The following is a 25442-nucleotide window of genomic DNA, read 5'->3' on the forward strand; positions in this document are numbered from 1 at the left end:
ACCCTGCCTTCGGCAGCGCCACCCTCCCCGGGTTTGGAGAGGCGAGCCCGGCTTCCTGCTCCCCGCTCCCCGTCCGCATGGATCTGCCGCCCGGCTCGGCGGCCGCACGGGGGGAAGCTCGCAAGTGAAACTATTATTATCGCCCTGCGAAGCATGGAGCTGTTGGAAGATGCCGCGTAGAGACGGAAGGAGCCGCCGCCGCCGCCTTCAGCCGCCCGCCGCTGCGCCCCTACCCTTTCGCTTTCATTAGGGGAGACAAATCTGCTGTCAGGCAGCCAGCTTTCCAATTTACCGATAATGATTCTTGCATGAAAATTGATCGAGGGGCTCTCCACCGCCGTGCGCTCTCGCCTCCCCGCTCTCCTCCTGCCTCCTTCTGCCCAGGCGCCAGAGCCCCCGCGAGTTCTTTCTCCTCCTCCTTCCACCCCCTCTCTCTGAGTCAGTGGTGGGACGCCCGGCCAGGGAGATAACCAAAAAACGGGGGGAGGGGTGTTGGTGGCGAGAGGGGGAGGGGATCCGGCTCCCCGGCCTGCTTTCTCCTGCCGGAGACTTGTTTGCAATCGCCGCCTCTTTTATTTACGAGAAGAAATCTCCCCCTCGGTACTTCTTGGCTGTTTGGGTATTAATTTTCTGCTCTCCCCTCTCCCGCTCGCCCCCTCCTCCTCTCCCCGCCACCCCGCCCCTCCTCACCCAGTAGCTAAGGGGAAACAAAACAAAGCCGATTTCTCCTTGGCAACAAGAGATACCCCCTCCCGCCGCCCCCCCTTCCTTTTTCCTTCTGGTTCTGAACGTGAAACCCTGTTGGAAACAGGTCTCTTGACCCTCGCCCTTGACATTCAAATGGCTGAATGGAGGAGAGATTGCTACTCGCACGTCTTGGGGGCTGTTTTTTTATTCTCCCCCCCCCTTTTCCTTTCAAATGAGTAATCCCTGAAGATCTTAACCCCCCAATTTCATCACCCTCACCTCCCCCCTTTATTTTTCTCTCGCTCCTCTTCCCCGCCTGCTTCCCTCCGCCGTGCTCCCCCCTCCTTTTTTTTTATTTGCATCTCAAGTCCAAAAGGCAGAAAATACACACGCGGCGAAGACACCCGGGCAGCCGTGGAGGCTCCGGCCCGTCCTTGGTCGTCAATTACCTCATTGTGGATCTGCCAGGGCCAAGGTGGCCGAAATTGCCCGGGCGCTGGTCGGAGAGAGAGCCTTTTGATCATCTTGGGGGGGAAAAAAAGACTGATTTTTTTTTTTTTTTCGTCGCTCTCAGGATCGCTCTTCTGCCTTTATTTTATTGTTTTGGACATTTTTGAGCGCCGTGGCTTGAACGGTGCTTTTTGTTCATTCCTGGGTTTTAATATTATTTTCCTTCTTCATCCCTCTTTGGCCACTATGGAATTCTAATTTGAACCATGTTTGGATTGAAGCCGCCTCTGTATTACTTACCAGGTAAGCTAGCCGTGCGCCTCCCCGGGTCCCGCGCGGCGCCGGCGCGCCCGGGACCCTTCCTCACCCGACCCCCCTCCGCCAGACCCCCGAGCCAGGGTCGGGGCATTGGGTCCGCCGGTCCCTCCCGCGGACGCGCGCGGCCTCGGATCCTCCAGCGGCGGTCAAGCCCGCGGTGTGCGCGGCTACGTGCAGCTGGGAGCGCCCACCCGGCCCGCCGCCCCCACCGCGCCGCCGCCGGGGGTTGCGCGTCTCGCTCCTTTTGTCTGCCGGGAGCCGGCTCCGCCGCGGCGGCGCAGCGAGCGGCCGAGGCACTTAAACCTTCCAAGGTGAATTAAGCGCCGAGTGTGAAGTTACTTTCCTGCAGGCCGCCCCGATCGGGTAGCATGCCCCCCCACCCCAATCCTGGAGCTTATTTCCCTCTCCCTCCAGCCAACCCCCTTGCGCGGTCTCGGCGCGAGCTTGGCTCGCCGGCCCCCCCCCGTCGCCCCCCTTCCTGCCTGGGATTCCCTGGAAGGTTTTGTTCCGCCGAGGTCGGAGGAGGGGGCCGGGGAAGCTCAGGAGGGTATTTGGCGTGGCTTCCTGTTTCCTTAACCTTCTTGCGCGGTGACAGCCGCTTGCCCTGTAACTTTCTGTTTCGGGGCAAGTAGCGCTTTCAGTCTGGAGGGGAGGGGGTTGACAGCTGGAGGTTTGGGGAGCCCCTCCTGAATTCAGCTTATTTGGACTTATAAACCTTAAAAAAAATTGAGTGTAGGCTAAATGGAAGCTGGTGATCCAGGAATTCAGGCGAGGGAGCCCTTGGTGGTGAACCCCAGGGCCCTCCCCCACCTCGCGGCGGCACCCCCACTCCTGTGCCCGCTGGGGTCGAGGAGGAACGCACAGGCCTGCCCCAGGTGGGGCCACGTGACCGCAGGTCGGGAAGGCTGTGCTGCGTGTGACCGCTGGTTCTAGGAATGAGCTGATGTTATTTTTCCTCCCTCCCTTCGAGTTGATCTCCCTTGAGCTTTGACACACGGTACCTAATGAAGGTGGGGTGTGTGTGGGTGGGGAGAGTGATGTGGGGCTGTAGGGAGGAGAGGGGAAGTTCCTAGTTTTCCCATCGTGAGGCTTTTATAAAATTCTGCAGAAGACGCTGCCCTGGAGCTTTATTTCTGAATTGTTTTGCTGGGGAAGGGTGCACGTGGCCCGGTGTTCGGTTTCGGGTTTTTTTTCTCTCTCTGTTCAGAAGATCCTGTCACTTTTGCTGAGGTTTCCACACCGCCCTGGAGTCCCCAGGAGGAGCGTGTGGGGGAGGAAGGGGCCTGGACAAGACCCAGCTCCCTTGGATCTGGCCTTTGCTGCCCTAACCTGGGCAAACGTTTTCACTGAGTTAATAGAGCAGGGCAGAGAGGGTCACCAGAGTCCTACTGACTTTAAAAAAAAAAAAAAAAAAAGGGGCAGGAAAGACTCCTCCTGGAGAAAATCTACTCTTTTTGAGTTTTGTGGTGTCTGTTTTAGTTCCCAGTAACTGACCAGGTCTATGTTTTTTCCTTGGTGTATATGCCGTTTTTATAGGAAGAATATTGAATATTTCCCAGCGTTTCCATTCCATTCTTGATCTCTTTTTTTTTTTTCCCCTCCACTGCCTGAAATGCAAATCAACAACAAACAGCAAGCTTGGCTTTTCCCTCCCTCCGCACTTCCCTTAGCGGATCCAATCCAAATTAGAACCGGGAATCCCCAACTTAGTAAAATAAAGGTTGTAAGGCGAAGGCGGAGTGAGCCTTTGGGAACTCAGAGCCATCTCCCCCATGGGAAGATTCCAGGTAAATGAGGGCTGGGTCTGAGTCGCGCTGACTAGTCACTAGAGCCCTTTAACCCAAAATGTAACAGATCCTTAAAGCAGAGAGCTTGTGCCTCCCCGGCAGCTGTGCCTGCCTTGGAGGCACTCAGGACAAGCTTGTGCCAAGAATGAATCTTCTTAAGTACAGGGCGTCTTCAAAGCACAGGTGTTTGTAATCTACACCCCTCTTCACCTGCCACTGGAGGCTGCTGGTGCATATTTATTCATCAGGTGACCGATTTTCTATTTACACAGGGAGCCTCAGAAAGAGGAGGAGGAAGTGTCAGGCTGGGAAATTCAAAGCCATTAAGGAAGATCAGCCCAGGCTGGAGTAAAGCCCCCAGTGGGTAGGCAGGAGGGATGACTTTTGTCCTGACCCCCAGGGAGATTAAGAGAGGTCAGAAGTGAGGGGAGGGGGGGTCGGGGCACAAGTAAATCTCAGCCGGTGGGTGCAGGCTTTCCCTGCATTATCGTTTTTTTTTTTTGGTTGCTGTATTTAAAGTCTCCACTGGGGTTTTACACTTTGTTGTCGTAGTGTAATATTCAGGGTGAGGGCTTCCTGGGAAGAACCATGGTCAGGGGGTGGCTTTGCAGGGCTGGGGTTAATGCATTGAGAGTGATAGAAACAGCAGTGGCCTGGTCCTCTTTATGTTTTGAGATGGAGTCTTGCTCTTTCGCCCAGGCTGGAGTGCAGTGGTGTGATCTTGGCTCACTGCAACCTCTTCCTCCCAGGTTCAAGAGATTCTCCTGCCTCAGCCTCCCGAGTAGCTGGGATTACAGACACCCGCCACCACGCTGAGCTAATTTTTGTATTTTTAGTAGAGATGGGGTTTCGCCATGTTGGCCAGGCTGTCTCCAACTCCTGACCTCAGGTGATCCACCCACCTTGGGCTCCCAACATGCTGGGATTACAGACTTTACATGCCCGGCCCTGGCCTGGTCCTCTTGAGTGCTCTCAGACCCTGTTACAAATGCTTTGTGGGCTCTCCGTAGCTCTCACTTCCTCTCTCTGAGATAGGTGCTGCCATCCACCCACTTATCAGATGAGCAAAGTGAGGCCCAGGGGCTGAGCAATTGCCCAGCTTGGAAGTGGCAGAGCTGGGACATGAAGCTGGCTTCTGTCTGCCACACTGAACTGGGAATAAGGGGGCCGAGGTGCAGCAGCCAGCCTGGCTTGCTTCGGGCCTGTGGTTCTGATGAGAGGCAGACCCTGCCCCACAGAGGCCTGACACTGGGGTGCTCTGAAGCCTCTTGGACTTGGTTTCTATGCCTGATGCCAGATCCCAGATACTGCAGGGAGCAAGGGCCTGGAACCCGCCTGTCCAGCCATTGCCCCGGGGGCAGTTCACAGTCAGGCTGGCATCAGGCACCGGCTCCTCCTGTTTGACAGGTGAGAGAACTGAGGCTGGGCAGTAGGTTTGAAGTCAGGCTCTGCCTCTTCCAAGCTGTGTCCTTGGGCAGGTGACTGATAGTCTCAATTGAGTCTGTTTTCCCATTTGTAAGATGGGATCCATAATTGTATCTCCCTCAGGATCCGTGTAAGGCAAGGGTCAGCAATCCATGGCCCGGCCCATTGTAAGTCAAGTTTGATTGGCACACAGCCACGCCTGTTCCTCTGGCAGCTTTCACATTGTAATGGCCAAGTTGAGTTGTGAGCAGAGACCATCTGGGCTGGCCACGCCTAAAATCTTTAGTTACTATCTGGTCCTGGACAGAGAAAGTTTGCCCACCCTCTTGCAAGAAACAGAATGAGCAGGTCCACTGAAGATGGTGCCCGGGATGAAGTTAGCGCTTGTCGAGCGATAACTGTAATAATAATAATTATTATTTTGTCACGGTCATTATTGTTATTGAGGTAGAATTATTTGCAGCAAGTCACAGAGCTGCTGCTGCTGCTTTTTTTTTTTTTTTTTTTTTTTTTTAATGAGACAGAGTCTCTCTGTTGCCAGGCTGGAGTGCAGTGGCACGGTCTCCACTCACTGCAACCTCTGCCTCCTGGGTTCAAGCGATTGTCCTGCCTCAGCCTCCCAAGTAGCTGGGACTACGGGAGTGCGCCACCACGCCCACCTAATTACTGTATTTTTAGTAGAGATGGGGTTTCACCATGTTGGCCAGGATGGTCTCGATCTCTTGACCTCGTGATCCACCTGCCTTGGCTCCCAAAGTGCTGTGATTACAGGCATGAGCCACTGCGCCTGGCCAAGTCATAGAGCTTCTTAGTGGGGACCTGAACTCTTGTCTTTGGACCAGGCCTCTTGCTGCCATGGTTGTAGCGTCTGCCTCTTGGTGCTTCTTCACTGGCCAGGGGGAAATGGTAGCTGTGAGGGGATGCTGTTTGTAGGGACAGCAAGGTGCAGGAGCGTGTGTGAAAGGAGATGGGGCTGGTGGGTGGGAGGGTACAAGGTGTGGCCTCTACCTTCCTACAAATGGGGCAACTGGGAAATTCAAACAAGGGTCCCTTCTCAAATCTTCCTCTGTATGTACATATGCCTAGATCCCCCCTTTCCTGAACTCCACCAGGCTGCTAGCCCCATGCTGGCGCAGACTGAGTGTCTCCTTTTTATCAGACTCAGTGCCAGGCCAATAATAACAATCTAAAAATAATAATAATGAAGACTGGGCGAGGTGTCTCACACCTGTAATCCCAGCACTTTGGGAGGCCAAGGTGGGTGGATCACTTGACCTCAGGAGCTGGAGACCAGCCTGGGCAGCATGGTAAGAACCCCTCTCGGCCGGGCGTGGTGGCTCAAGCCTGTAATCCCAGCACTTTGGGAGGCTGAGACGGGCAGATCACAAGGTCACCGCCTAACACGGTGAAACCCCGTCTCTACTAAAAAATACAAAAAAACCTAGCCGGGCAAGGTGGCGAGCGCCTGTAGTCCCAGCTAGTTGGGAGGCTGAGGCAGGAGAATGGCGTAAACCCTGGAGGCAGAGCTTGCAGTGAGCCGAGATCCGGCCACTGCACTCCAGCCTGGGCGACAGAGCGAGACTCCGTCTCAAAAAAGAAGAACCCCTCTCTACACAAAATGCAAAAAAAACTAGTCAGTCGTGGTGGTGCATGCCTGTAGACCCAGCTACCCAGGAGGCTGAGGTGAGAGGATCACCTGGGCACAGGAGGTTGAGGCTGCAGTGAGCTGTGATTCCACCACTGCACTGCAGCCTGGGCGACAGAATGAGACCCTGTCTCAAAAAAAAAAAAAAAAATTTATTAATGAGGAAGAGGCAGTGGCTGCTTTGTCTACTATTCCCATTCCATGCCAGACACGATGCTTCCTCAAAACAACTCTGGGAGGTCAGGCTACTCTTTTCCCACTTGACAGCCAGGGAAACTGAGGTACAGACAGGTCGAGGTCACATGTGCAGTAAATGGTGGAGCCAGGCGCTGATCCTGGGCAGTCTGGCTCCAGAGTCCCTGCTTCATAAATATTTGTTGACTGTGTTGAGTGGGAGCTGGCCGCTGGTATTGGCAGCGGCGCCCTCCCAGCCCCTTATCTGGTTCCTGTCGTTTCTGGAGGGAGGACTGACTCCTCAGCCATCAGCTGACCCCACCCCAGCCCCACACTGAACTCTGGGTGACCCTGGCCTTCCCTCAGGATCACTGTCCACTGCCAGAAAGGCTGCCCTCGGCCCTCCAGAGAGGAAACTGAGGCCCAGCGAGAGCTGGGGCTTGGCCCGTAGCCATGAAGCCTGCTGGTGGTTGCTCTAGGACTCAGGGTCCCCCTGGAATACTTCCCTGCCCCTAGTTGCCCCCTGAGGCCAGAGCGAGTCATAAATATCTCATCCCGCCTGTCCTAGGCCCCTCTCTGACCATCCTGGGAGGGGCTTGCAGGAGACTGAGGCTTCTCCAGCCGAGAGCTGGGTTACCCAGAGTGAAGCTCGGCATGTGGAGGCCTCTGGGTTCTGTTTCGCACCCATCTAAACTGCTTCCACAAAGTCAAGGTGTGAGGCAGGGTGCTGGTCTCTGCTCAGGCCCACCTGGGTTGGGGTTGGTGTCTGGAGGTGAGGTCAGGCTGGAACCCAACTTCCAGGGTGCTCGGAGCCAAGGCGGGGACGGGGCACCCACAGGGACTGAGGTTGTGCGTAGCCTCAGGCTTGTCATGGGACGTTAGCAAACCGTAGCTGTGGTTCAGGAACCACCCAAGACCCGCTCTGGGGGCAGGTTAGGCCTAATGGGATCTGACTCAGATAAAAGGAAACATGGCTATTTCAGTTGTGATTGAGAAAGCTGCTTATTTACAGCTCAGAAACTCAGCGGGGACAGGCATTTCGGCTTCCATCTAGCACTTTCCAGGCAGTCACTAATTAATCTTCCGATACCCCTGAGAAATGGGGAGGCCGCCACAGTTCCATCTGTCGGCTGGGAAAGCCGGGGGCCCTTTTGTCCCAGCTGCAGCCCAGCCCTTCTCCGAGGGGCCTGTTCTGGTTCCCACCCCCCTGCCCAATTTGGTTCTCATTAAGGTTTTTTTCTTGCTTAAATGTGGTGTTGTTACGCCATGGGTGGGAATCTGATATAGTCCCGCTGGAAACTCTCTTCTTATCTCCTTGACTCTGGAGACAGAAGAGGTTTCTTTGTACTCTGGGAGCAAATGGTCATTATATTACCTGGATTCCGGGGCAAGAATGTGTGTCCTTCTACGCAGGGGAAAGTGCAGGGCCGGAGCGGCAGGTGGTCCAAGCCACACAGCTCCTGGACAGAGCTGGCAAGGGGAGGACGTGTCTGGACGTGGCCTCCTGCTTCGAGCCTGGTGCTCCGTGTCGCTTGCCCATCTTCCCGCTGGACATGGACATGTGTGGGGGGAGCGGTCCCACGGGGGTTCCCTCTCACCAACGTCAAGTGTGATGGAGTCACCTGGTCTACCCTGGCATTGTGTAGATGAGAACGCAGCAGTCGGGAGACTTCACAGGGCCTGTTGACTTCCAATTCTCTTCGTTAGACTTTGGAGGAGACTGGGGTGGTAGAGGCAGCCTCTCCATCGACTCGGGTGCGTCCTGTCTTACTCTTTGTGGGAAAATCATGTCTGTGGCCCCTAACGTGGCCTTTCAGGAAGGACGGTGAGATCCCCTCTTAGGGGACCTCCTCAGCCAAGCAGATCCTTTTCCGTGTCTGGGCTTGTCCCCCTTTGGTGGTCTAGCTGCAGGCTCAGCAGAAATTTTGAAGCTATGGGGTGCCTTGTATTCGAAGGGGAGAAGGGAGTTCAGGGGCGAGGGAATAAACATCCATGCGGTATCCTCCTTTTTTTTTTTTTTTTAAGAGCTCCATATAGATTTAAAGTCCTTTTGTTAATTTAGGAACATAAAACCGTGTGATGTATGGTTTGGTTTGCTTGTAAAATTACTAAGTGTGGCATATTTAGTGCTGTGAAAGCTTGGGGTAAAAGGGAAAAAAATCAGTGAGAATTTCTTATAAGTCTTTAGGGGAAAATGTATTTTTCCGGCTCTTTCCCACTCATGCCAGGCCCTCCGCAGCTGGGGTTGGGGCTGGTCATTGCCTTCAGCCCCAATTACAGCTTTACTGGAAGCCTGGAGGGGGTACTGGGGCTGGGGGATTGCAGGAGTAGGGCACTCGCAGGGTTTGGGTAAAGCCAGGTCCAGGTCTCATCTCCAGAGCGTGATCCCACCCCGTCCTGGAGCCCAGCCCTGCCGGAAGCCCAGGCCCTGAAGGATCCGGGCAGCTCCATCCTCCGCTCCCTCCCTCAGTGAGACAGGAAGCGCCCTCTGACCAGGCCTGGACCGCTGCCCAGTGGGCATTTGGCTGCTTGCTTAATGGCCTGTGGGGTCAGGAAGTCATGGAACATTGGACTTGGGAGGGACCTTCGAGGTCAGACGGGCTGTCCCTCCCTTCTCTGGATTTGGGGGTCTCATGGTCACCTCAGGCTGGGCACGGGCAGATTGTGCCCCTGGATTGGACTGGGCTGTGCCACTGTGGCGAGCTAGGATGTTGTTGCTTTTCACATAGAACACGTGCCTGTGACCTAGTCCTGTCCTCTGAGGACACAGACCAAACCTCCCCTTCCTGAGCACCTCCCATCAGGCCCCCCATGAGCTGGGCAGGGCCCGCACCAGTGGGTGCCGGACACTGCGCTGCGTCTGTCCACTGGGCAGGAGCAGCAAAGGAGGTCTGTGTTTTATCTGTAAGTCACTTTGGGAACAGACAGAGAGCTGAGCAAAGATGGATTGCTCTGGAAACTCCTAGAAGCATCCTGGCAGAGGGAATCCAGGAAGGCTTCCTGGAGGAAGTGGCACTAAAAGCAGGCTTTGGAAGTATGGAGCTCCAAGGTGAGGCTGGGAGGAAGGAGGCAAACACAGTGGGGAGAGATGAACAGAAATAGGGAAACTGTTCTTACAAGACTCAACACGTTAGGTTCATGTCGGGTGTGCCGGGAGCTGGGTATGGGGCCATCCCTGCCCACGTGGTGGTGGTGGTGGTGGTGTGTGGGGGGGCATGGATTGAGTAATCAGGGTGACAAGTACCGGTGCTGAGAGGTATGTGTAGAATTTTCTGGGCGTGCAGTGGAAAACAGTTTGGTTTGAGATGGGGGTGAAGGCTGTATCCAAGAAGGCCACAGAGCGGAGGTGACATTTGAGCTGTCCTTTCTACTCTGGGGAAACCCACATTCCTCACCAGTGGGGACTTGGCAGGGAAGGCTACCACTCCTGCCCCACTGCTCAGCAGCACCCTCTAGGGGTGGGGCTCTGAAGCCTGTACATCCATCCCTCAGAGGCACCATGGGGTCCTGAGTGTGTCTGGCAGCAGGGCTCTGTCCAGAAACTGAGAAATAGTAGGAGTGTGTGCAGGCAGACGGAGCCTGTGCGGAAGGGGTAGCTGTGCCTGTCAAGTCCGTTGCCTGCTCCTCCCAGGCCCTGCAGGCCAGAGAGATAGATGCATGAGGCCCAGTCCTTGTCCTCAGAGAGCCAGGGGTGTGGGAGTATGGCGGACGGGGCCCTTCACAGCTTCTGGTGGGAAGCAGAGCCCAGAGTTCAGGGGTGGGGAGAGGGTGGCCAGGGGGTGGTAGAGTGTGGGAATGAAGCCAGGGAGTGGGTCGGAGCCACATCTTGGAGGGTCTTGAATGTCATCAAGCCAGTGACACATGAACTCAATTCTGTTGTCAGTGAGTGGGAACCTGGGTTCTTAAAAGCAACCAACTTGGCCGGGCGCGGTGGCTTATGCTTGTTATCCCAGCACTTTGGGAGGCTGAGGCAGGCAGATCATGAGGTCAGGAGTTCGAGACCAGCCTGACCAACATGATGAAACCCCGTCTCTACTAAAAATACAAAAAAATTAGCCGGGCATGATGGCGTGTGCCTGTAATCCCAGCTACTCAGGAGGAGCAGAGGTTGCAGTGAGCCGAGATGGCACCACTGCACTCCAGCCTGGGTGACACAGTGAGTGAGACTCCGTCTCAAAAAAAATAAATAAATAAATAACCAACTCCCCGTGCTTGTTTAACACCTGTAGAGCGCAAGCCAGGCACAGGGAGATGCCACCGAGAAGCCCCAAGAGTGGCATGCCCGTGCAGTGCCCACACCGGCAAGGGGCCCATGGCGAAGGGTCCCTGGAGGGAAGCTCTGGGGAGAAGGGGAATGGCGAGAGAGCTGGGGCAGGGAGCGCCAAGGCTGTTTCCTGTGGAGTGTGTGTGTTCATGAGCCCTCCTGGGGACTCCAGTGCTCACTGGAGCGAAAGAACAGGCCTGACCCCTCCACCTGACCCTGGAGACCAGCAGGAGATTTGAGAGCAGGCTGTGGGGTGAGCAGTGCTTGAACCAGGCCAAAGCCTGAGAGAAGGTGTGAGAAGCAGCAGGAGGGACCCTGGGTCTCGGCCATGCTCCAGGAGGAGCTGGGTCCCGACGGCGAGGGTTCCCCGGGTGTCCTTGCCAGTCTTCTGGCGGGCCCTGCGGGTTCAAGGGCAGCAGGCTTTTCTGAGGCTGCAGCGCTACCTAAGTGCTGGGTTCCATCCTGCCTCTGCTCCTTACTGGCTGTGTGACTCTGGGCAGGTTCCTTACCCTCTCTGGATTTCTGTTTTCTCATCTGCTAAATGGGGCCAGTAGCAGAGCCTGCCTCCTGGGGCTGCTGAGAGCGTTCGATGAGTTAACTGGCAGAAGGGAGGGACTAAGCGCTGTAGGACCCTGAGCTGCAATTACCGTTTGGGTTGATAGCTCCCAGCTGTCATGCTCCCAGCTCCATGCCGTCCATGTCTTGGATTTGAGAGTGACCTGGAAGAGGAGGACCCTACCTGGGAGACCTGGTCAAGTCACTCCTGGGGGAGGCAGTGGGCTGGGCAGGGAGGGCCTTTGAGAAGCCCAGACTCCCGAAATGGCTGTCCGCCAGCCTGGGCCATGCACAGCACCATGGTCACAAGGCAGCAAGTTCTGAATAAGTAAAGAAGAAACGGAATCGGCCTGGTGAGGTCGTCCTGGCCCTCTCTCCACCGTGTCCCATGTAAGAAAAGCCGAATTGGGTGAATCCTGGGCCCCAGGAGTCAGTGGATGGAGGGTGCTATTGGCCAGCCCAGCTTCAGTGGAGAATTTCATTGTAATAGATTTCTTCTTCTACCTCCCCAACCCCAGAAGACTTCAGTGTCACCCTTAGCGAGTGACAGGCCCACAGCCAGTGCCCCGAGGCCGACAGCACCTTGTCTCAGACTCTGGGGCCTTTGAACTGGCCCCAACCCTCCCCACCTCTGTCATTCTTGTCCTGTAATTCATTTAGGATTAGCTTTCAGACCTCCTTGCCGGTCCTAACTTCTGTCGTCTTGGTAACTGTGTCAACCGTTTGCTGGTTTCCCGTGGTTATCTGACAAGAGAAAGGGGGGCCGGCAGGGAACATAAAAGAAGGGAGAAGGAGAGAATGGTGGGGACTTAATTGAACTCGCTGCGGAGGGGCCGCAGCGGAAGGGCCGGCGAGGTGAGGCAGGGCCAGCCACTGCATGGGCGGTGGGGGGTGGTCACGTAGGGCCTCTCACCCACTCCAAGAACCTGTGTCACTGTCGGAAGTGTCACTGCCTTTATCTTAGATCTTAAGGGCCGAGGGACAAGGTGTTACTCCCGCCGCCCAATTTCCCTCCTGGAAAGTTTCACTCACAGGCAAATTTCAACCCATCTTTATGACAGCACTCACCGCGGGGTGCTGGCCTGTGGGTGGTCAGGTCAGACCAACCGGTGCCGTTGCGGGGTGGGGGCAGGGGTGGGAGGGCTAGTGGGTGGGTCTGCAGGGGACCCGGACAAGGAAGACTTCATGAGCAAGTGTGTGGTCATAAAACATCGTTTTATTCTCCCAGCTGCTGTGGGTTGGAAATTCAGAAAGGGTGTGGTGGGGTTGAACCTGGCTCTGCCCAGCTACACCTGGGACCTCAGCTAGGAAGACTGGGAGGCAAGGTGATTTGCTGTGCAGAGTCCCAAGTCGTCTAAAGGCACCTCTCACTCAGGCCTGGCAGTTGGTGCTGGCTGTTGGCCATACTGCAGCCGGGGCTCTCATGTTGGGATGCCTCCTCATGGCCCCTCAGTGTGGCATGAGCTTCCTCACAACATGGTGACCTCAGAGCTCCAAAGGCAGGGTCCCAGCTCACAACGGGGATGTTGCACAGCCTTTTAGGGCCTAGGCTCAGAAGGAAGGCTGTGCCACACCACATTCTATTAGTTGCAAGTGAGGGACAAGCCCGCCTAGATTCAGCTGGAGGGGAGTTAGGCTTCATCTCTTTTTGTTTGTTTGTTTGAGACAGGGTCTCGCTCTGTTATTTGGACTGGAGTGCAGTGGTGCGATCGCAGCTCACTGCGGCCTCTACCTCGTGGGCTCGAGTGATCCTCCTGCCTCAGCCTCCCAAGTAGCTGGGATCACACGTATGCACCACCACACCTGGCTGATTTTTAAATTTTTTGTAGAGACAGAGTCTTCTTATGTTGCCCCGGCTGATCTTGAATTACTGGGCTTGAGTGATCCTCCTGCCCCAGCCTCCCAATAGTGGTAGGATTACAGACATGAGCCACTGTGCCTGGCCTAGCCTCCCCCCCTTAATGGGGGAATGGTACCCTTCTAGAAGGGCATGAGGTTTCAGAGACGTGATTGATGTTGCCTCTTGGAAAATGTCATCAGCTACACATGCTCCACCCACCCACGGCCTCTATGAAGTCTGTGTTTCCAGATAGTGGTAGCCTTACCTTGAGGAAGGAAAGAGATTGCATTTCTTCCAGGGTCTGCTTCTGAAGTTTCCTGAAGACCTGTGACGTGGAGCTTTGTGGGCAGAGGCCTTGGTGCCCTGGTGGGGAGGCTGGTAGGCCTCCAGTGTGGGCCTCTGCAGTCATGGCAGCCCCCAATTTCAGGTTCACTGGTCCTCTGAAAATAACAGTGAGGGTTGTCTCTGAAAATAAAGGTGTTGTTTCTTGTCAACAGAGGCAAGATGAGCCCCTCACTGGATCAGTGGGAAGATGGGAGTGCCTTTTGGGGAGCTACTAATGAGCTATGTCTGATTTTTATGAAACTCCATGGTAAATTATTAATTTGGGCCAGAAATGAAAGTGTGGAACTGGATAGGCTCATGAATATTCATCGTTGACTTCAACACAGGGTTGATCAGTGGCTAGAGCAGGCAGCCAGCCTCGTGACCCAGATACAGGCTTATTACCCAGGGTGGAGGCTCTTGGGAAACCCTTCCCCGTTCACTCCCTTAGTTCCTTAGTCCAGAGGTGGGGCTGGTAACTCATGGCTCATTAGCAAAGTTGAAGCTAGACCAGGGCTGGGCTGGGGCCAGCTCAAGACGGGAGCAGAAGTCAGAGAGTTCTTGACCCCCTGGATCACCTTGGGTTCGTAGCGGTCTGTTCCCACTGTGGAGCTGCTGATGAGGGTGATGTCTGTGCAGAAGGAGCCGGAAGCTCCCGCTTGTCTGCCTCTGCTCCCCTCTTAGAGCCTCCTAGGAGAGGATGGGGACCCCTGGAAATGAGGGTTCCTTTAACAGATAATCTTTGGTTCTGGAGTGTGATCACGGTTAGTGTCATTAAGGTCACTTTCTGGGTGGCGTGCAACAGAGCCTCCTCCCAAATTCGAGCCTACTTGAAATAGTAAGTTCGCATTTTTTCCAGGATGGTTCTGCTGGGATCCTTTCCTCCTCGACAGGGCCAACGCTGCCTAACGCTCTAGCCTGAGCTTCTCTACCTGTTCTCCACACCTCTGTCCAGGCTGTTCTGCTGTGTAGAGCGCCGAGCCCAGGGTTCTGGGAACGGTCAGTGCTCACTCCTGTTAGGAGTGGCTGCTCCCTGCTCTGTAGATAGGAAGCAACCATGACCTACCATTGTAGCTCTTGATTTAGTAGCTGAGCCCCTGGGCCCAGGGGCCAATTGGTTGGATGTGAATTCTTGCTCTGCCTTGACTCCTTGTGTGTGAGACCGTGGGCAAGTGACTGAAACTCTCTGGGCCTCAGTTTACTCGGGTGGTAAACGTGGAGGATCATTTTCCTGAGGCTGCTGCAAGAATTAAAAGGGTTTGTACATTTAAAGAGCTTAGTGTGGTATCCAGGCTGTCGGGAAGGGCGGACTTACTCTTGGTATTATCGTCTGTGTGATCGTCATCATCACCGTATTTCCTGCTGGGATAGAAGCTCCAGCGCAGGAACTCCTGGGCCTCCCCAGCTCAGTGCCAGCACACAGGGGTACGCGCGGATGACTGCAGTCTCGTGTTACATGTGTTTTCCCTGCTTCTCAGGAACTGAAGAGTTTACGCTGCAGCCGTGGCGTGCCTTGGGGAAAGCCTCTGCGCTGCATCAGGCCTGTGTGGGCTTTGCCGGTCTCTCCGGGGGACCTTGCACCTGCCTTCGGCCTGGACAGATGCATTTGTAATACAAGCCCTGGAGACCGCCCACCTCTGTGGAGATGAGGCCACTTCCTGCCTAAGTCCTAGGGGGTGGAGGTGGGGGTTTCAATCCCCGCCTTTCTCGGAGGAGGACAGAGAAAAGTGAGGTTTCTGGTGGCTTCCGGGGTTAGAGCCAAGATATGAACTGCGGTCCTGAGTTCCCAGGCTGAACTGACCACTTCTTGCAGTGAGCTTTTGGGAGAAGCAGCCCTCGGGCTGGCTGAGTGGCCAGATGGAATGAAAGGTTGCCTGCCAGAGTCCTGGGCACACAGGCTGGTTCTGAGGGCCCCTTCCAAGGCGGCGGAGTTCTGGATGGGCCTGGCACTTGGTCAGTGTCCATGTTCGAGGATCTTGGCGTTGGGGGAAGTCTTCAGAGCCTCCCAGCATGTGAGAGGCTGCCAGGTCTGCGCTTAGGAGACGGAGTGCAGTGGGGAGAGGAAAGACCTGGTCCTTGACCCGCCTCTGCCAGAGATTCTCTGGGGCTTTGGGGGTTCCCACAAGTGGCCTGCTGGCAGGCACTTCGAGAACTGACACCTGCTGTGTGACAGAGTCGTGACACTTGATCCCAGCCTGCAGAGAGAGTCATGAAAAGCATGTGCGGTTTTATTTGGCTATTGAAACCTATAACTCCACCTGCCTGGCTTTTCATCTGATTTTGATGCCTTTGACTCAGGGCCCTGTCACCTCCCAGGTGCTAGGGCTCTCGGAGAGAGGTGGCCAGCGGGTCAGACCGGTGGGGTGAGCCACGTGGGAGGAATAGGAACGCAAATAGCCCGCAACCAACTTTGTTCTCCTTGCCCTGGTTTGGAAAGAGACGTTGGCTTCTCACAAGTGCAACTGCCAGGGCGGTTCCTGAGCACCTGTTGGTGCCAGGCCCTGGAGGGGCTGAGGGGGAGGATGGAAAGTCTGTCACAGGTTTCTCTTCAAGGCCCTGCCGGACACCGGAGGAGGCAGGAGCTCAGCCGCAAGCCACTGACTCCAAGTTTCTGGGGGTTGGAAGGATACAGATAAGTCCAGGCGCTTGGAGGATGGAAAGTTTCCTTTTGGCTGGAGTGATCTGGGAGGACTTCCTGCAGGAGGTTGTGCTTGAAGCAGATTCTGAAGCGTTGGTTGCTTTTGAAAAGGGAAGGTGGGGGAGGTGTGAAGAGGAGAGTGGTTTTTATCTCAGCGTGCCACAAACTGTACTGTGTACTCCAGTGACCCGGATCTTGCTAAAGGGGAGGTTCGGATTCCGCGGGTCCGGGAGGGGCCCTAGGCTCTGCCTTTCTAACAAGACACAGGAGAACTTCCCTCCCTTGAGCCCTGGAGTCATGTGCACCCTTCCAAGGCCTGGGCGGCGTCAGTGCTGCTGGCCCAGAGGCCTCACATTGGGTAGTCAGGGCACTGGACCTGCACCACCTAATGTGGTGGCCACTAGCACAGATCCATGGCTATCAGACCTGAAAACTAAACTGATCAAAATTAAAGAAAATGAAAACTTCAGTGCCCCAGTCACAGCAGCTCTGCCTTGAGCCCCCAACAGCCACGTGCAGCTGGAGGCTGCTCGGTTGGACGGTGCAGATAGAGAGCATTTCCATCGTTCCAGAAAGTTCCACTGGACCTTGCCAATCCTCAGCCCAGAAGCTGGAAGGCTGGGCCTGCAGTCCTTGGAGTGATACTGGCATGGGCCTGGGAGTGTCCCCGGGTCTTCTTGGGGAGGCTCTTGAGATCGAGAGCCCAGCGGGGAGGTCTTTGTTTTGTTTGGGGCCACAGGGACCTGGAGGAGGGACCTGACCGACTGACCTTTTGCCATTAAACACAGGAAGGACTGAGGAGGAGAAACAGGTCAGAGGCTGCAAGAGGCCCCAGCAAGGGAGGGAGAGGCGTGGGAGCTGAGGCCATGGCGGAGCTCAGGCTGCAGAGGGTCCCTGTGGGTGGCCAGACCCAGGGAGGAGCTGGCAGCAAGGGACATGTTTGGAATCTGAGAGACGGTGGTTGTCCATGAAATGGGGAAGTGAGTTGGGCGTGGGGGCAGAAACCGCCAAGTGGCAGTTTCATGAAGGAAGGAGTGGTTTCCATTGTCAAGTGGCATTGGATGTGGGGACCAGGGGGACCCTAGAGGACATCAGTCTTAGTGTCTAGTGATGCACACATACAACACATAGCACACACACACGACACACACACACCGCCACACACCACATACACCCCACATACCACACACACACCACACACATGCACAACATACCACACACACACCACATACCACACACAACACATCACACACATGCACAATATATCACATACCACACACAACACACCACACACATGTACAATATATCACATACCATACACACCCCCACACACACCACATACCACACACATCACACACACACACCCCACATACCACACACACTACACACACATAACCACACACCACACAGATCACACACACCCCCACATACCATACACAACATACACCACACACACACACCACACATCACACACACAACCACACCCCCACACACCACATACCACACACACACACCACACACAACACACACTACACACACGCACAACACATACCACATACCACACAAACCCCCCACACACCACATACCACACACAACACATACCACACACACCCCACATACCACACACACCCCACATACCACACACACCCCACATACCACACACACAACACAACACACCACATACCACACACACAAACATACCACATACCCCCACACACACCACACACCACACACACCACATACCCCTCCACACACAACACACAACCACACACAAACACCACACACACACAGCACATACCATACCCACACCACATACCACACAACACACACACACAACCACACACACTACATGCCACACACAACCACACACCACACACACACACGTGCACACAACACACAATACACACCCCCGACACACACACACCCCCCCCAGGCCGTGTGTGAGCACAAGGTGCCTTGCCTTCTTTTCCAGAGCAGGGGAAATGATGTGCCTGGGATGGGCTGCTCAGAACCCAGCAGGGCCTGCTCCAGAACCCAGTTCTCCTCCCTCAGTTTCCAAGGGCTTCCCCAACCCTAGGGGCCCCTGCTGCTCCAGGACCTCATCTGGGAAAGGGGGGCCAAGGGGTCGTCATGGGCTTTCTGGAAGAGGTGTGGGGCCTTGTCTGTGACCTAAAGGGAGGCCTACTTCGGAGAACTTGTGACGGTCAAGTCAGGGCATTGCAAGGGAGGAATCACATGCAGAGGGCTGGCAGCCCGGGAGACGTGGGACTGGACAGAGGAGGTTTTGGTTAGGAGAGAATGCTGCTGCTGGGGGTGGGGGACTCTGCTCATGGGGGCATCTGAAATCCCAGTAGAACTTGCTTCATTCAGCTCTCACTACCCCTGTCAGGCAGGTGGTGCCATCATCAGCCCTCGGGGAAACTGAGGCATACAGCTTCACACAGCTAGTAAAGGGGGAGCCAGGGTTTGAACCCTGACATTCTGATTCCAGAGACAGTGCCGACCCCTTTGTTGTTCAGCCTCCCAGTTGCCCCCAATCCCAGGATCAGGACACAAAGCCGCTGAATGGGATGGAGAGGCAGGAGCCCCACCCCAGCGCCAGGTCCTGCCTGCACGTGGCATCGTCCCCAGCCACAACTCCTTGTACTGTCCTTGCACCTTCAGCGGACTCAGTTGTTTTTGTTCTCATTATTGAGATGTAATTCACTACAATGAGAGTCACCCTTGAAAGTGTACAATTCAGCCTGGCATGGTGGTGCACGCCTGGCATCCCAGCACTTTGGGAGGCTAGGTGGGTGGGTGGCTTGAGCCCAGGAGTTCGAGATCAGCATGGGCAACATAGCGAGACCCCCCCATCGCTACAAAAAAAAAAAAAAAAATTACAAAAGTTAGCCAGGCATGGTGTCGTGTGCTTGTGGTCCCAGCTACTCAGGAGGCTGAGGTGGGAGGATCACCTGAACGTGGGGAGGTGGAGGCTGCAGTGATCCACGATGATATCACAGCACTCTAGCCTAGGCAACAGATTAAGACCCTGTCTTGGAAAAAAAAAAAAAAGTGTACAATTTAGTGGTTTTTAATACAAAGTTGTGCAACCCTCATCACTATCTAGTTCCAGAACATTTTTTTTTTTTTTTGAGACGGAGTCTCGCTCTGTCGCCCAGGCTGGAGTGCAGTGGCCGCATCTCAGCTCACTGCAACCTGTGCCTCCCGGGTCTACGCCATTCTCCTGCCTCAGCCTCCCGAGTAGCTGGGACTACAGGCGCCCGCCACCTCACCCGGCTAGTTTTTTGTATTTTTTAGTAGAGACGGGGTTTCACCGTATTAGCCAGGCTGGTCTCGATCTCCTGACCTTGTGATCCGCCCGTCTCGGCCTCCCAAAGTGCTGGGATTACAGGCTTGAGCCACCGCGCCCGGCCCAGAACATTTTTTTAACTTCCAGAAGAACCTCACACCCATTGGCGGTCACTCTCCAGTCTCCCTCCCCCGGGCACTGGCAACCACGGGTCTGCTGTCTGTCTCTACGGATTCCCTGTCAGGGACATTTCATGTGGATGAACTCCCAATATACGACCTTTTGTGTCTGGCTTTTTTCAATTAGCATCGTGTTTTCAAGGCTTATCCATATATGTTGTTAACATATATCGGTACTTCATTCCTTTTTTGTTTATTTCTTGTTTGTGAGACTCCATCTCACTCTGTTGCCCAGACTACAGTGGTGCGATACCTGCTTACTGCAACCTCCGCCTCCTGGGTTCAGGAGATTTTCCTGTCTCAGCCTCCCGAGTAGCTGGGATTACGGGTGCACACCACCACACCCGGCTAATTTTTGTATTTTTAGTAGAGACGGGGTTTTGCCATATTGGCCAGGCTGGTCTTAAACTCCTGACCTCAGGTGATCCACCCACCTTGGCCTCAAAGTGCTGGGATTACAGGCGTGAGCCGCCACGCCCGGCCCATTACTTTCTTTTTTTAAGAGATGAGGTCTTGCCATGTTGTCCAGGCTGGCCTCAAAGTCCTGGGCTCAAGCCATGTTTGCTTTCTGAGTAGCAGGGACTACAGGTGTGCTGCACTGTGCTGGGCTAATACTTCATTCCTTTTTATAGCCAAGTCGTCTGTCCTGGCCTGGATAGACCACGTTCTGTTTCTCTGTGCATCTGTTGATGACGTTCAGCTTGTTTCTACTTTTTGGTTATTACAAATAATGCTATTGTGAACATTGGCGTGCACGTTTTTGTGTGGCTGTATGTTTTCATTTCTCTTGGGCATGTATCCGTAGCAGAACGGCTGCACCATCTGGTAAGTCTGTTTAACCTTTTGAGGAACTGCCAGACTCTCTTCCTGAGCCTCAGTTTTCCCAGCTGTGAAGTGGAGCTGTGTCCTGGGGACCTGCTGGTTTTCTGTGTCAAGTAATATTTTATTTGGAAACTCGAAGGAGCTGAATGATGTCTTTCGTTGCTGCTATTAATAGCAACACCTGGCCATCACAGTAGGCACATCTAGAGTGGGAGCCAGCAGGTGCGCTGGCTTGTACCAATCTGGGCCGGGGAAGCATTTCTTCTCCTCCGGCCACCAGTTGCCTCAGATTAGAGTTATTGTGAGTGAGTGTCCTTCATGTGTTTCTGGGGAACTTCCTGGGAACTCAAGAAAATGTTCTCCAAAGCTGAATTCCATAGAAAGAGACCAAAGCTGGGAAGGGCAGGTGACAGCTGCCACCCTCCTTGGGTGGGAATTTCAGGAGAACTCGGGCAAACGTGGTGCCGTCTCTTTGGCCAGAGAAGAAGCGGGACATCCCATGAGCTCAGCCCCCGCAGGGACTGGCTTGGGAGAGGCCCGCTCCCCACACATGGCGGGCGGGGGCGCCAGGCCTCCCGTCTGGTCCTGACAGGCAGCCCCCGGAGCCTGAGTTTTTCTTGGAGGGCGTCCAACTGGTGCAGAGCTGGCTTGGCCCAGCACTCTTGTGGGAGAGAAAGGAAGCCATTGAGGGCCGGCGGTGGAAGTTGTAAACTGGATAAATGACCCTCCATAGCAGGCCCCCAGAATGCTTTTTCTCCACTCCGCAGTGAGAAGCCAGCCTGGGAAAATCCCAGTGTTCATTATTCGTCTGCTGCCCAGAGAGGACAAGTGACCTGCCTGGGGTCACACAGCCAGTTAGAGGCCAAACTAGGAGGGCTCTTCCTGACACCCGGCTGGGCCCTTCTGGAGTTCTGCAGTCCGCCTGCCTGCTACCCCATTAAAACCCGAGGCTTACTCCCTGCGCGTCAGCGGTAGCTGAACTCTGCGAAGTTGTCCCTTCCGCCTCCGACGAGGCCCCGGGGTCAGAAAGCTACAGGGAGTGACCTCATAGAAGATACCCAAAGCCAGGTCCTTCCTTTCTGGGCCTCTCCGCCCAACCTTCAGAGGACACCTGGGCGGTGATGCCAAGAGCCCAAGAAGGCACTGGTGTGGAATGCGTCAGACTTTTTTTTCCCCCGGAAAGCGCCGTGACAGCCTGTCCGCTGGTGGCTCTGCTGAGATTTGGCTGGTCTCCTCCTGTGCTTCAGGCCCCCCCGGGCGTCCTCCTCACCCAGCTACAGCCAGGGTGGGAGGCAGCAGGCATCGATCACAGACCCCTGGGGGCTCCCTGCTGGAGCCTGCCCTGGTTATATTGGGATCTGCGCTCCAGGCAGGTAGGGGATTTAACCCCGAGCGCCCCCTCTTTAGATTCAACCAGCTTGTCTTCGCACCCTCCCGACAAGGCCGGGCAGCCCCCCTGCCCTGCCAGCGGCTTGCTTCAAAGGTTAATCCCCTCGCTGGGGAGCGGGCTCCCCACGCCCCCTCTCCCCCGCCCCCGGCTTTTTATGCTCCAGTTAATTAAATGTGGCTGCCTATTGTCAGAAGACAAAGTTGGATATTTATCACACCTTGGCGCTACAGAATGTCAAAGGCACGCACAGTTTGAAGAAATACTGGCAGGGAATGAGGCCGAGCATATGTCCGCAGGGCCGGGGCAGGCAGGTTGCAGCCACCTCTGCGACCTGCGGTGCTCCCAGCTTTGGCTGTGGCGAGCAGCTTCCAAACGAGGCACTCAAGGATTTGTGTTTACCCGGGGAGTTCTGGCGGAATCGCCGGGAGATCTGCTCTCTGGAATAAACATCCTGGTTCCGGAGATTATTTCATTGGAAGGAATTAAGGATGCCGTTAAAATATACACAGACCCTCCTTGCATCGCTCTGGTGCTGTGTGCCCCGTGGATGGGCCTGAGGAAGGGGGACCGGCTTCTCTATCGTCTCCCCTCTTTTCTGATCTCCTCCTTGGACTTTCACATTTTATCTTTATTTTTTCACTCGGGCACTGCAAAAGCACATGGCTAATTGCGATTTCTTTTGCATGGCGGGGTGGGGGATATGGATGTGTTCATTTTATAGGGTTTTTTTCCTCCCCCTTAATAATAATGCTTTGAAGATGTTTGACATCTGTAACTAACAGCTGGCATCCTGTTATGGAAGAATGTCCTTTTATTTCAAAGCAGGTTGAACTGTCATTAATAGTATAATTAGGTGATTATCACTATATAGCAGAAAACTGCTTAATTGTAGAGATCGCTTTTCTAGGATTCCAGTCTTTTTATGGTTATATTTGTTTTAGCTGTTGAATTTTCATTATATTTTGGCATTTGGTATGCTGCCTCATTTTTTTTTTTTTTCTTCCTGTTTTTTAATGTGTCTGACAGCTGTCTTTGGGAGCATTTGGTTCTGAAGATGCTCCTGGTATTACAACAGTGATGGGGGAGTATTACCTGGAAGAGGTTTCTTATCCTGGGCCCTGCTTAACACATTCTGTGCCAGGCCAGAGGCCCACAGGAGCAAGGCCAGGAATACGGGTGCCCTTTGATTTATCTGATCTCTCTGTGGGTAATAGTATGGAATTAGACATTTAACCCTGCAGCTAAGGTTGTCTGTTAAGAGGCCACTTTTACAATGCAATTTATTTTTATGGCGCGTCCTTAATACACAGTATTACCAAATGCTTCGGAGTCTCTTGGATTCCAGAGGGAAAGGCACATTTAAAGGGACGTGGTCTCCGATGTAACTGGGATTTGAAAATAAATGGGTTTTACAGACTCTAAGAAGAAATAGTTTATCTCTTAAGAAGGACTTTGAAATGAGCATAGAGGTGGGCTAGTTTTTAAAAGCAAAGAGAAGCCAAACGCTGCCCCTTCCACCGCTTTTGGAGCCTAGACGCCCTTATTGGTCTCTGCTGGAGGCCTGGGGTAGGTGCTGGAGCTCGGATCACCTGGCATCTGGGCAGCTTGTCTTCCTCTAGCAAGTCCCCAATTGACTGTCTGCTCTCCCAGGGGGAAGTTGTCCTCAGACCCTTTCTTTCTAACTAAGCCTTGCCAAGAGCAGGGGTATGTTATGGGTGCAATGGGGCATTTTTTGAAGGGTCACCTATTCTCAACGTAGAGTTTTAGAAATGCTTTTCCTTCCCAAGTGGTCCAGGAGGGACTAAAAGCAGTTATGTCCTGGGTTTGCAAATCTGGGTTCCAGGCTTGCTTGGGAACTGATGCCCTGGTGTGTCCTTGGGGATCATGGTGCTTCTGTCATGCTTTGCCACTGCAAAGCCTGTGGATTAGACACAGGGACCCTGGGTCATCACTGGGCTCTCACAGCTTCTCCCACCCCAGTTTTGCAACACTGCCTGGTTTACAAGAGCAGGCAGGCCCTTCCCTGACTGCAGGCCCTGCGTGACGGCTTTAGGTGACTCTGTCTTGATTATCACAGTCAGGATGCTGAGGTCCTGGAGGTGAGCAGACCGTCCCCAGGCACCCGGCCAGGGGCAGATGCAGGTCTTCTCTGAAGTTCTCTTCATGGTAGGTGGTGGCTGATGTCCTTGAAGTTGGGGTCCCAGAAAGTGGAGGTGGCTGGCCTGCCCAGTGGTGATTGCCTCGAGGAGGGAGGATGCGGTCCTCTCGGGGAAGTGGGGTGTGCATTCGGGGCACTTTGGTTTTTGTTTGCTGTCCCTGCAAGGGTGGTGGAGGAAGTGCTTCAGGGCCAGCCAGGGCAGGTCTGCTGTGACAAGGACCCCCTCACCCCACCCAGCAGCTGGAGGACCTCCAAAGAGTGTTCCATCCTGGGCTGGCCAGAGCTGAAGCTTATTGAGCGCCTACTGTATGCAGTACCTGCATGGGCTCATTTCTCCTTCGCACTAGCCCAGGAGGCATTGCTGAGATTATCCCCCTTTCACAGAGCAGGGGCTGAGCCCCAGAGAGGCACAATCACCTGCCCAGGGTGTGAGTGTGGCACAGAGGTCAAGGGTCACCTGGCAGGTCCTGATCACTCATCCTAGGAAGGGGTGGCCTGGCTCTACCCTTGACTCAGGAACTGATGTTTCTTTCTACCCTTGCCCAGGAGTTGTAGGAAGAAGCCCAGGTCCCCCACCCCAGCAGGGCAGATAAAGGCCTGGGTTCCAGGTTTCCGCTTTTCCATCCCAGTCCTCTAGGGGCTCCAGCACTTTGCATTTCCCCGTTGAGCTGAGCCTTCCAAGCCAGTCAGCAGTGCAGGTTCTGATGCCCGACGGCCGTGCCTTTGCAGAGTCTGGCTTGCTGCCACGTGCTGTGTGGCTCTAGGCAAGTTCCTTCCCCTCTCTGAGCCTCTTTCTTTGCTGTCAGCCACCTGGTGTTGGGAGGCTTTGGCCTTTGTTCTCCTGCAGGGAGGCTGCTGAAAGGCCTGCAGTTCTTCCGTTGAGTGCCGGCCCCTCCCAGCTCTCCGCTCTGGCTGGCACCCAGCAGGCTGGAGGTGATTGGCAGGGCCTCTCCCCAGGACCGCCTGAGCCACCCCAGATATTGTGCGCTGACACCTGGGAGGGCGGCACCAGGACAGCTGCTTGCTGTGCAGCTGGGGACACAGCACAGTTTTATGGCCGGAGGGATAAATAACCCCTTCATCAGTGTTTTCACCTGAATGCCATGGATAACGGTGGCAGCCTGTCCCGAACTCCAGGCTCCAAGTGCCTGGGCTCCCCAAACAACAGAGGCACAAGTCACTGGGCCTTTAGTCTTTCTGTTGGCAGGGGCTGGTTCCCATTTCACAGATGGGGCAGCTAAGGCTCAGAGAGCTTCTCCCCTGCCCCTCACACGCGTGGCCCTCCCTTTCCCGACTTTCTCTGTCTTGTTCTGTGCAACAAGTCCGTGTTAGCTGTGGTTACTGTTTTTATTTTGCAGGGAGGAACAGAAGCTTAAAGGACTAACCGACTTGCCCAGCATCCCAGGGTCAGGAGGTGGTAGATGTAGGATTCTAACAGAACAGCAGGCCAAGTGTCCCCTGAATCAGGCAGCTTCCCTGCTGGAAACCCTCTTT

The 25442-nt window shown here is 54.7% G+C and overlaps 2 protein-coding genes across 9 annotated transcripts in view; both read left to right on the plus strand.

Moving 5' to 3' along the window:
• GSE1 (Gse1 coiled-coil protein) overlaps nucleotides 1–25442 on the plus strand; it is a 504030-nt gene that overhangs the window by 383812 nt on the left and 94776 nt on the right. For 2 of the 7 annotated variants that reach the window (XM_050773601.1, XM_050773604.1), the window contains exon 1: nucleotides 726–1440. The exons of the other annotated variants lie outside the window; for them this stretch is intronic. In XM_050773601.1, the coding sequence (XP_050629558.1) occupies nucleotides 1404–1440 (37 nt within the window). In that variant the 5' untranslated portion in view covers nucleotides 726–1403. Of the gene's footprint in view, nucleotides 1–725; nucleotides 1441–25442 lie in introns of those variants that run through there. 7 annotated transcript variants of the gene reach the window in all.
• The window catches only part of LOC126944333 (cytochrome c oxidase subunit 4 isoform 1, mitochondrial), a 327288-nt gene that overhangs the window by 75298 nt on the left and 226548 nt on the right, over nucleotides 1–25442 (plus strand). The window lies entirely within an intron of this gene.

The sequence above is a fragment of the Macaca thibetana genome, chromosome 20 (genome assembly GCF_024542745.1).
Source record: "Macaca thibetana thibetana isolate TM-01 chromosome 20, ASM2454274v1, whole genome shotgun sequence".
Taxonomy (NCBI): Eukaryota; Metazoa; Chordata; class Mammalia; order Primates; family Cercopithecidae; genus Macaca; species Macaca thibetana.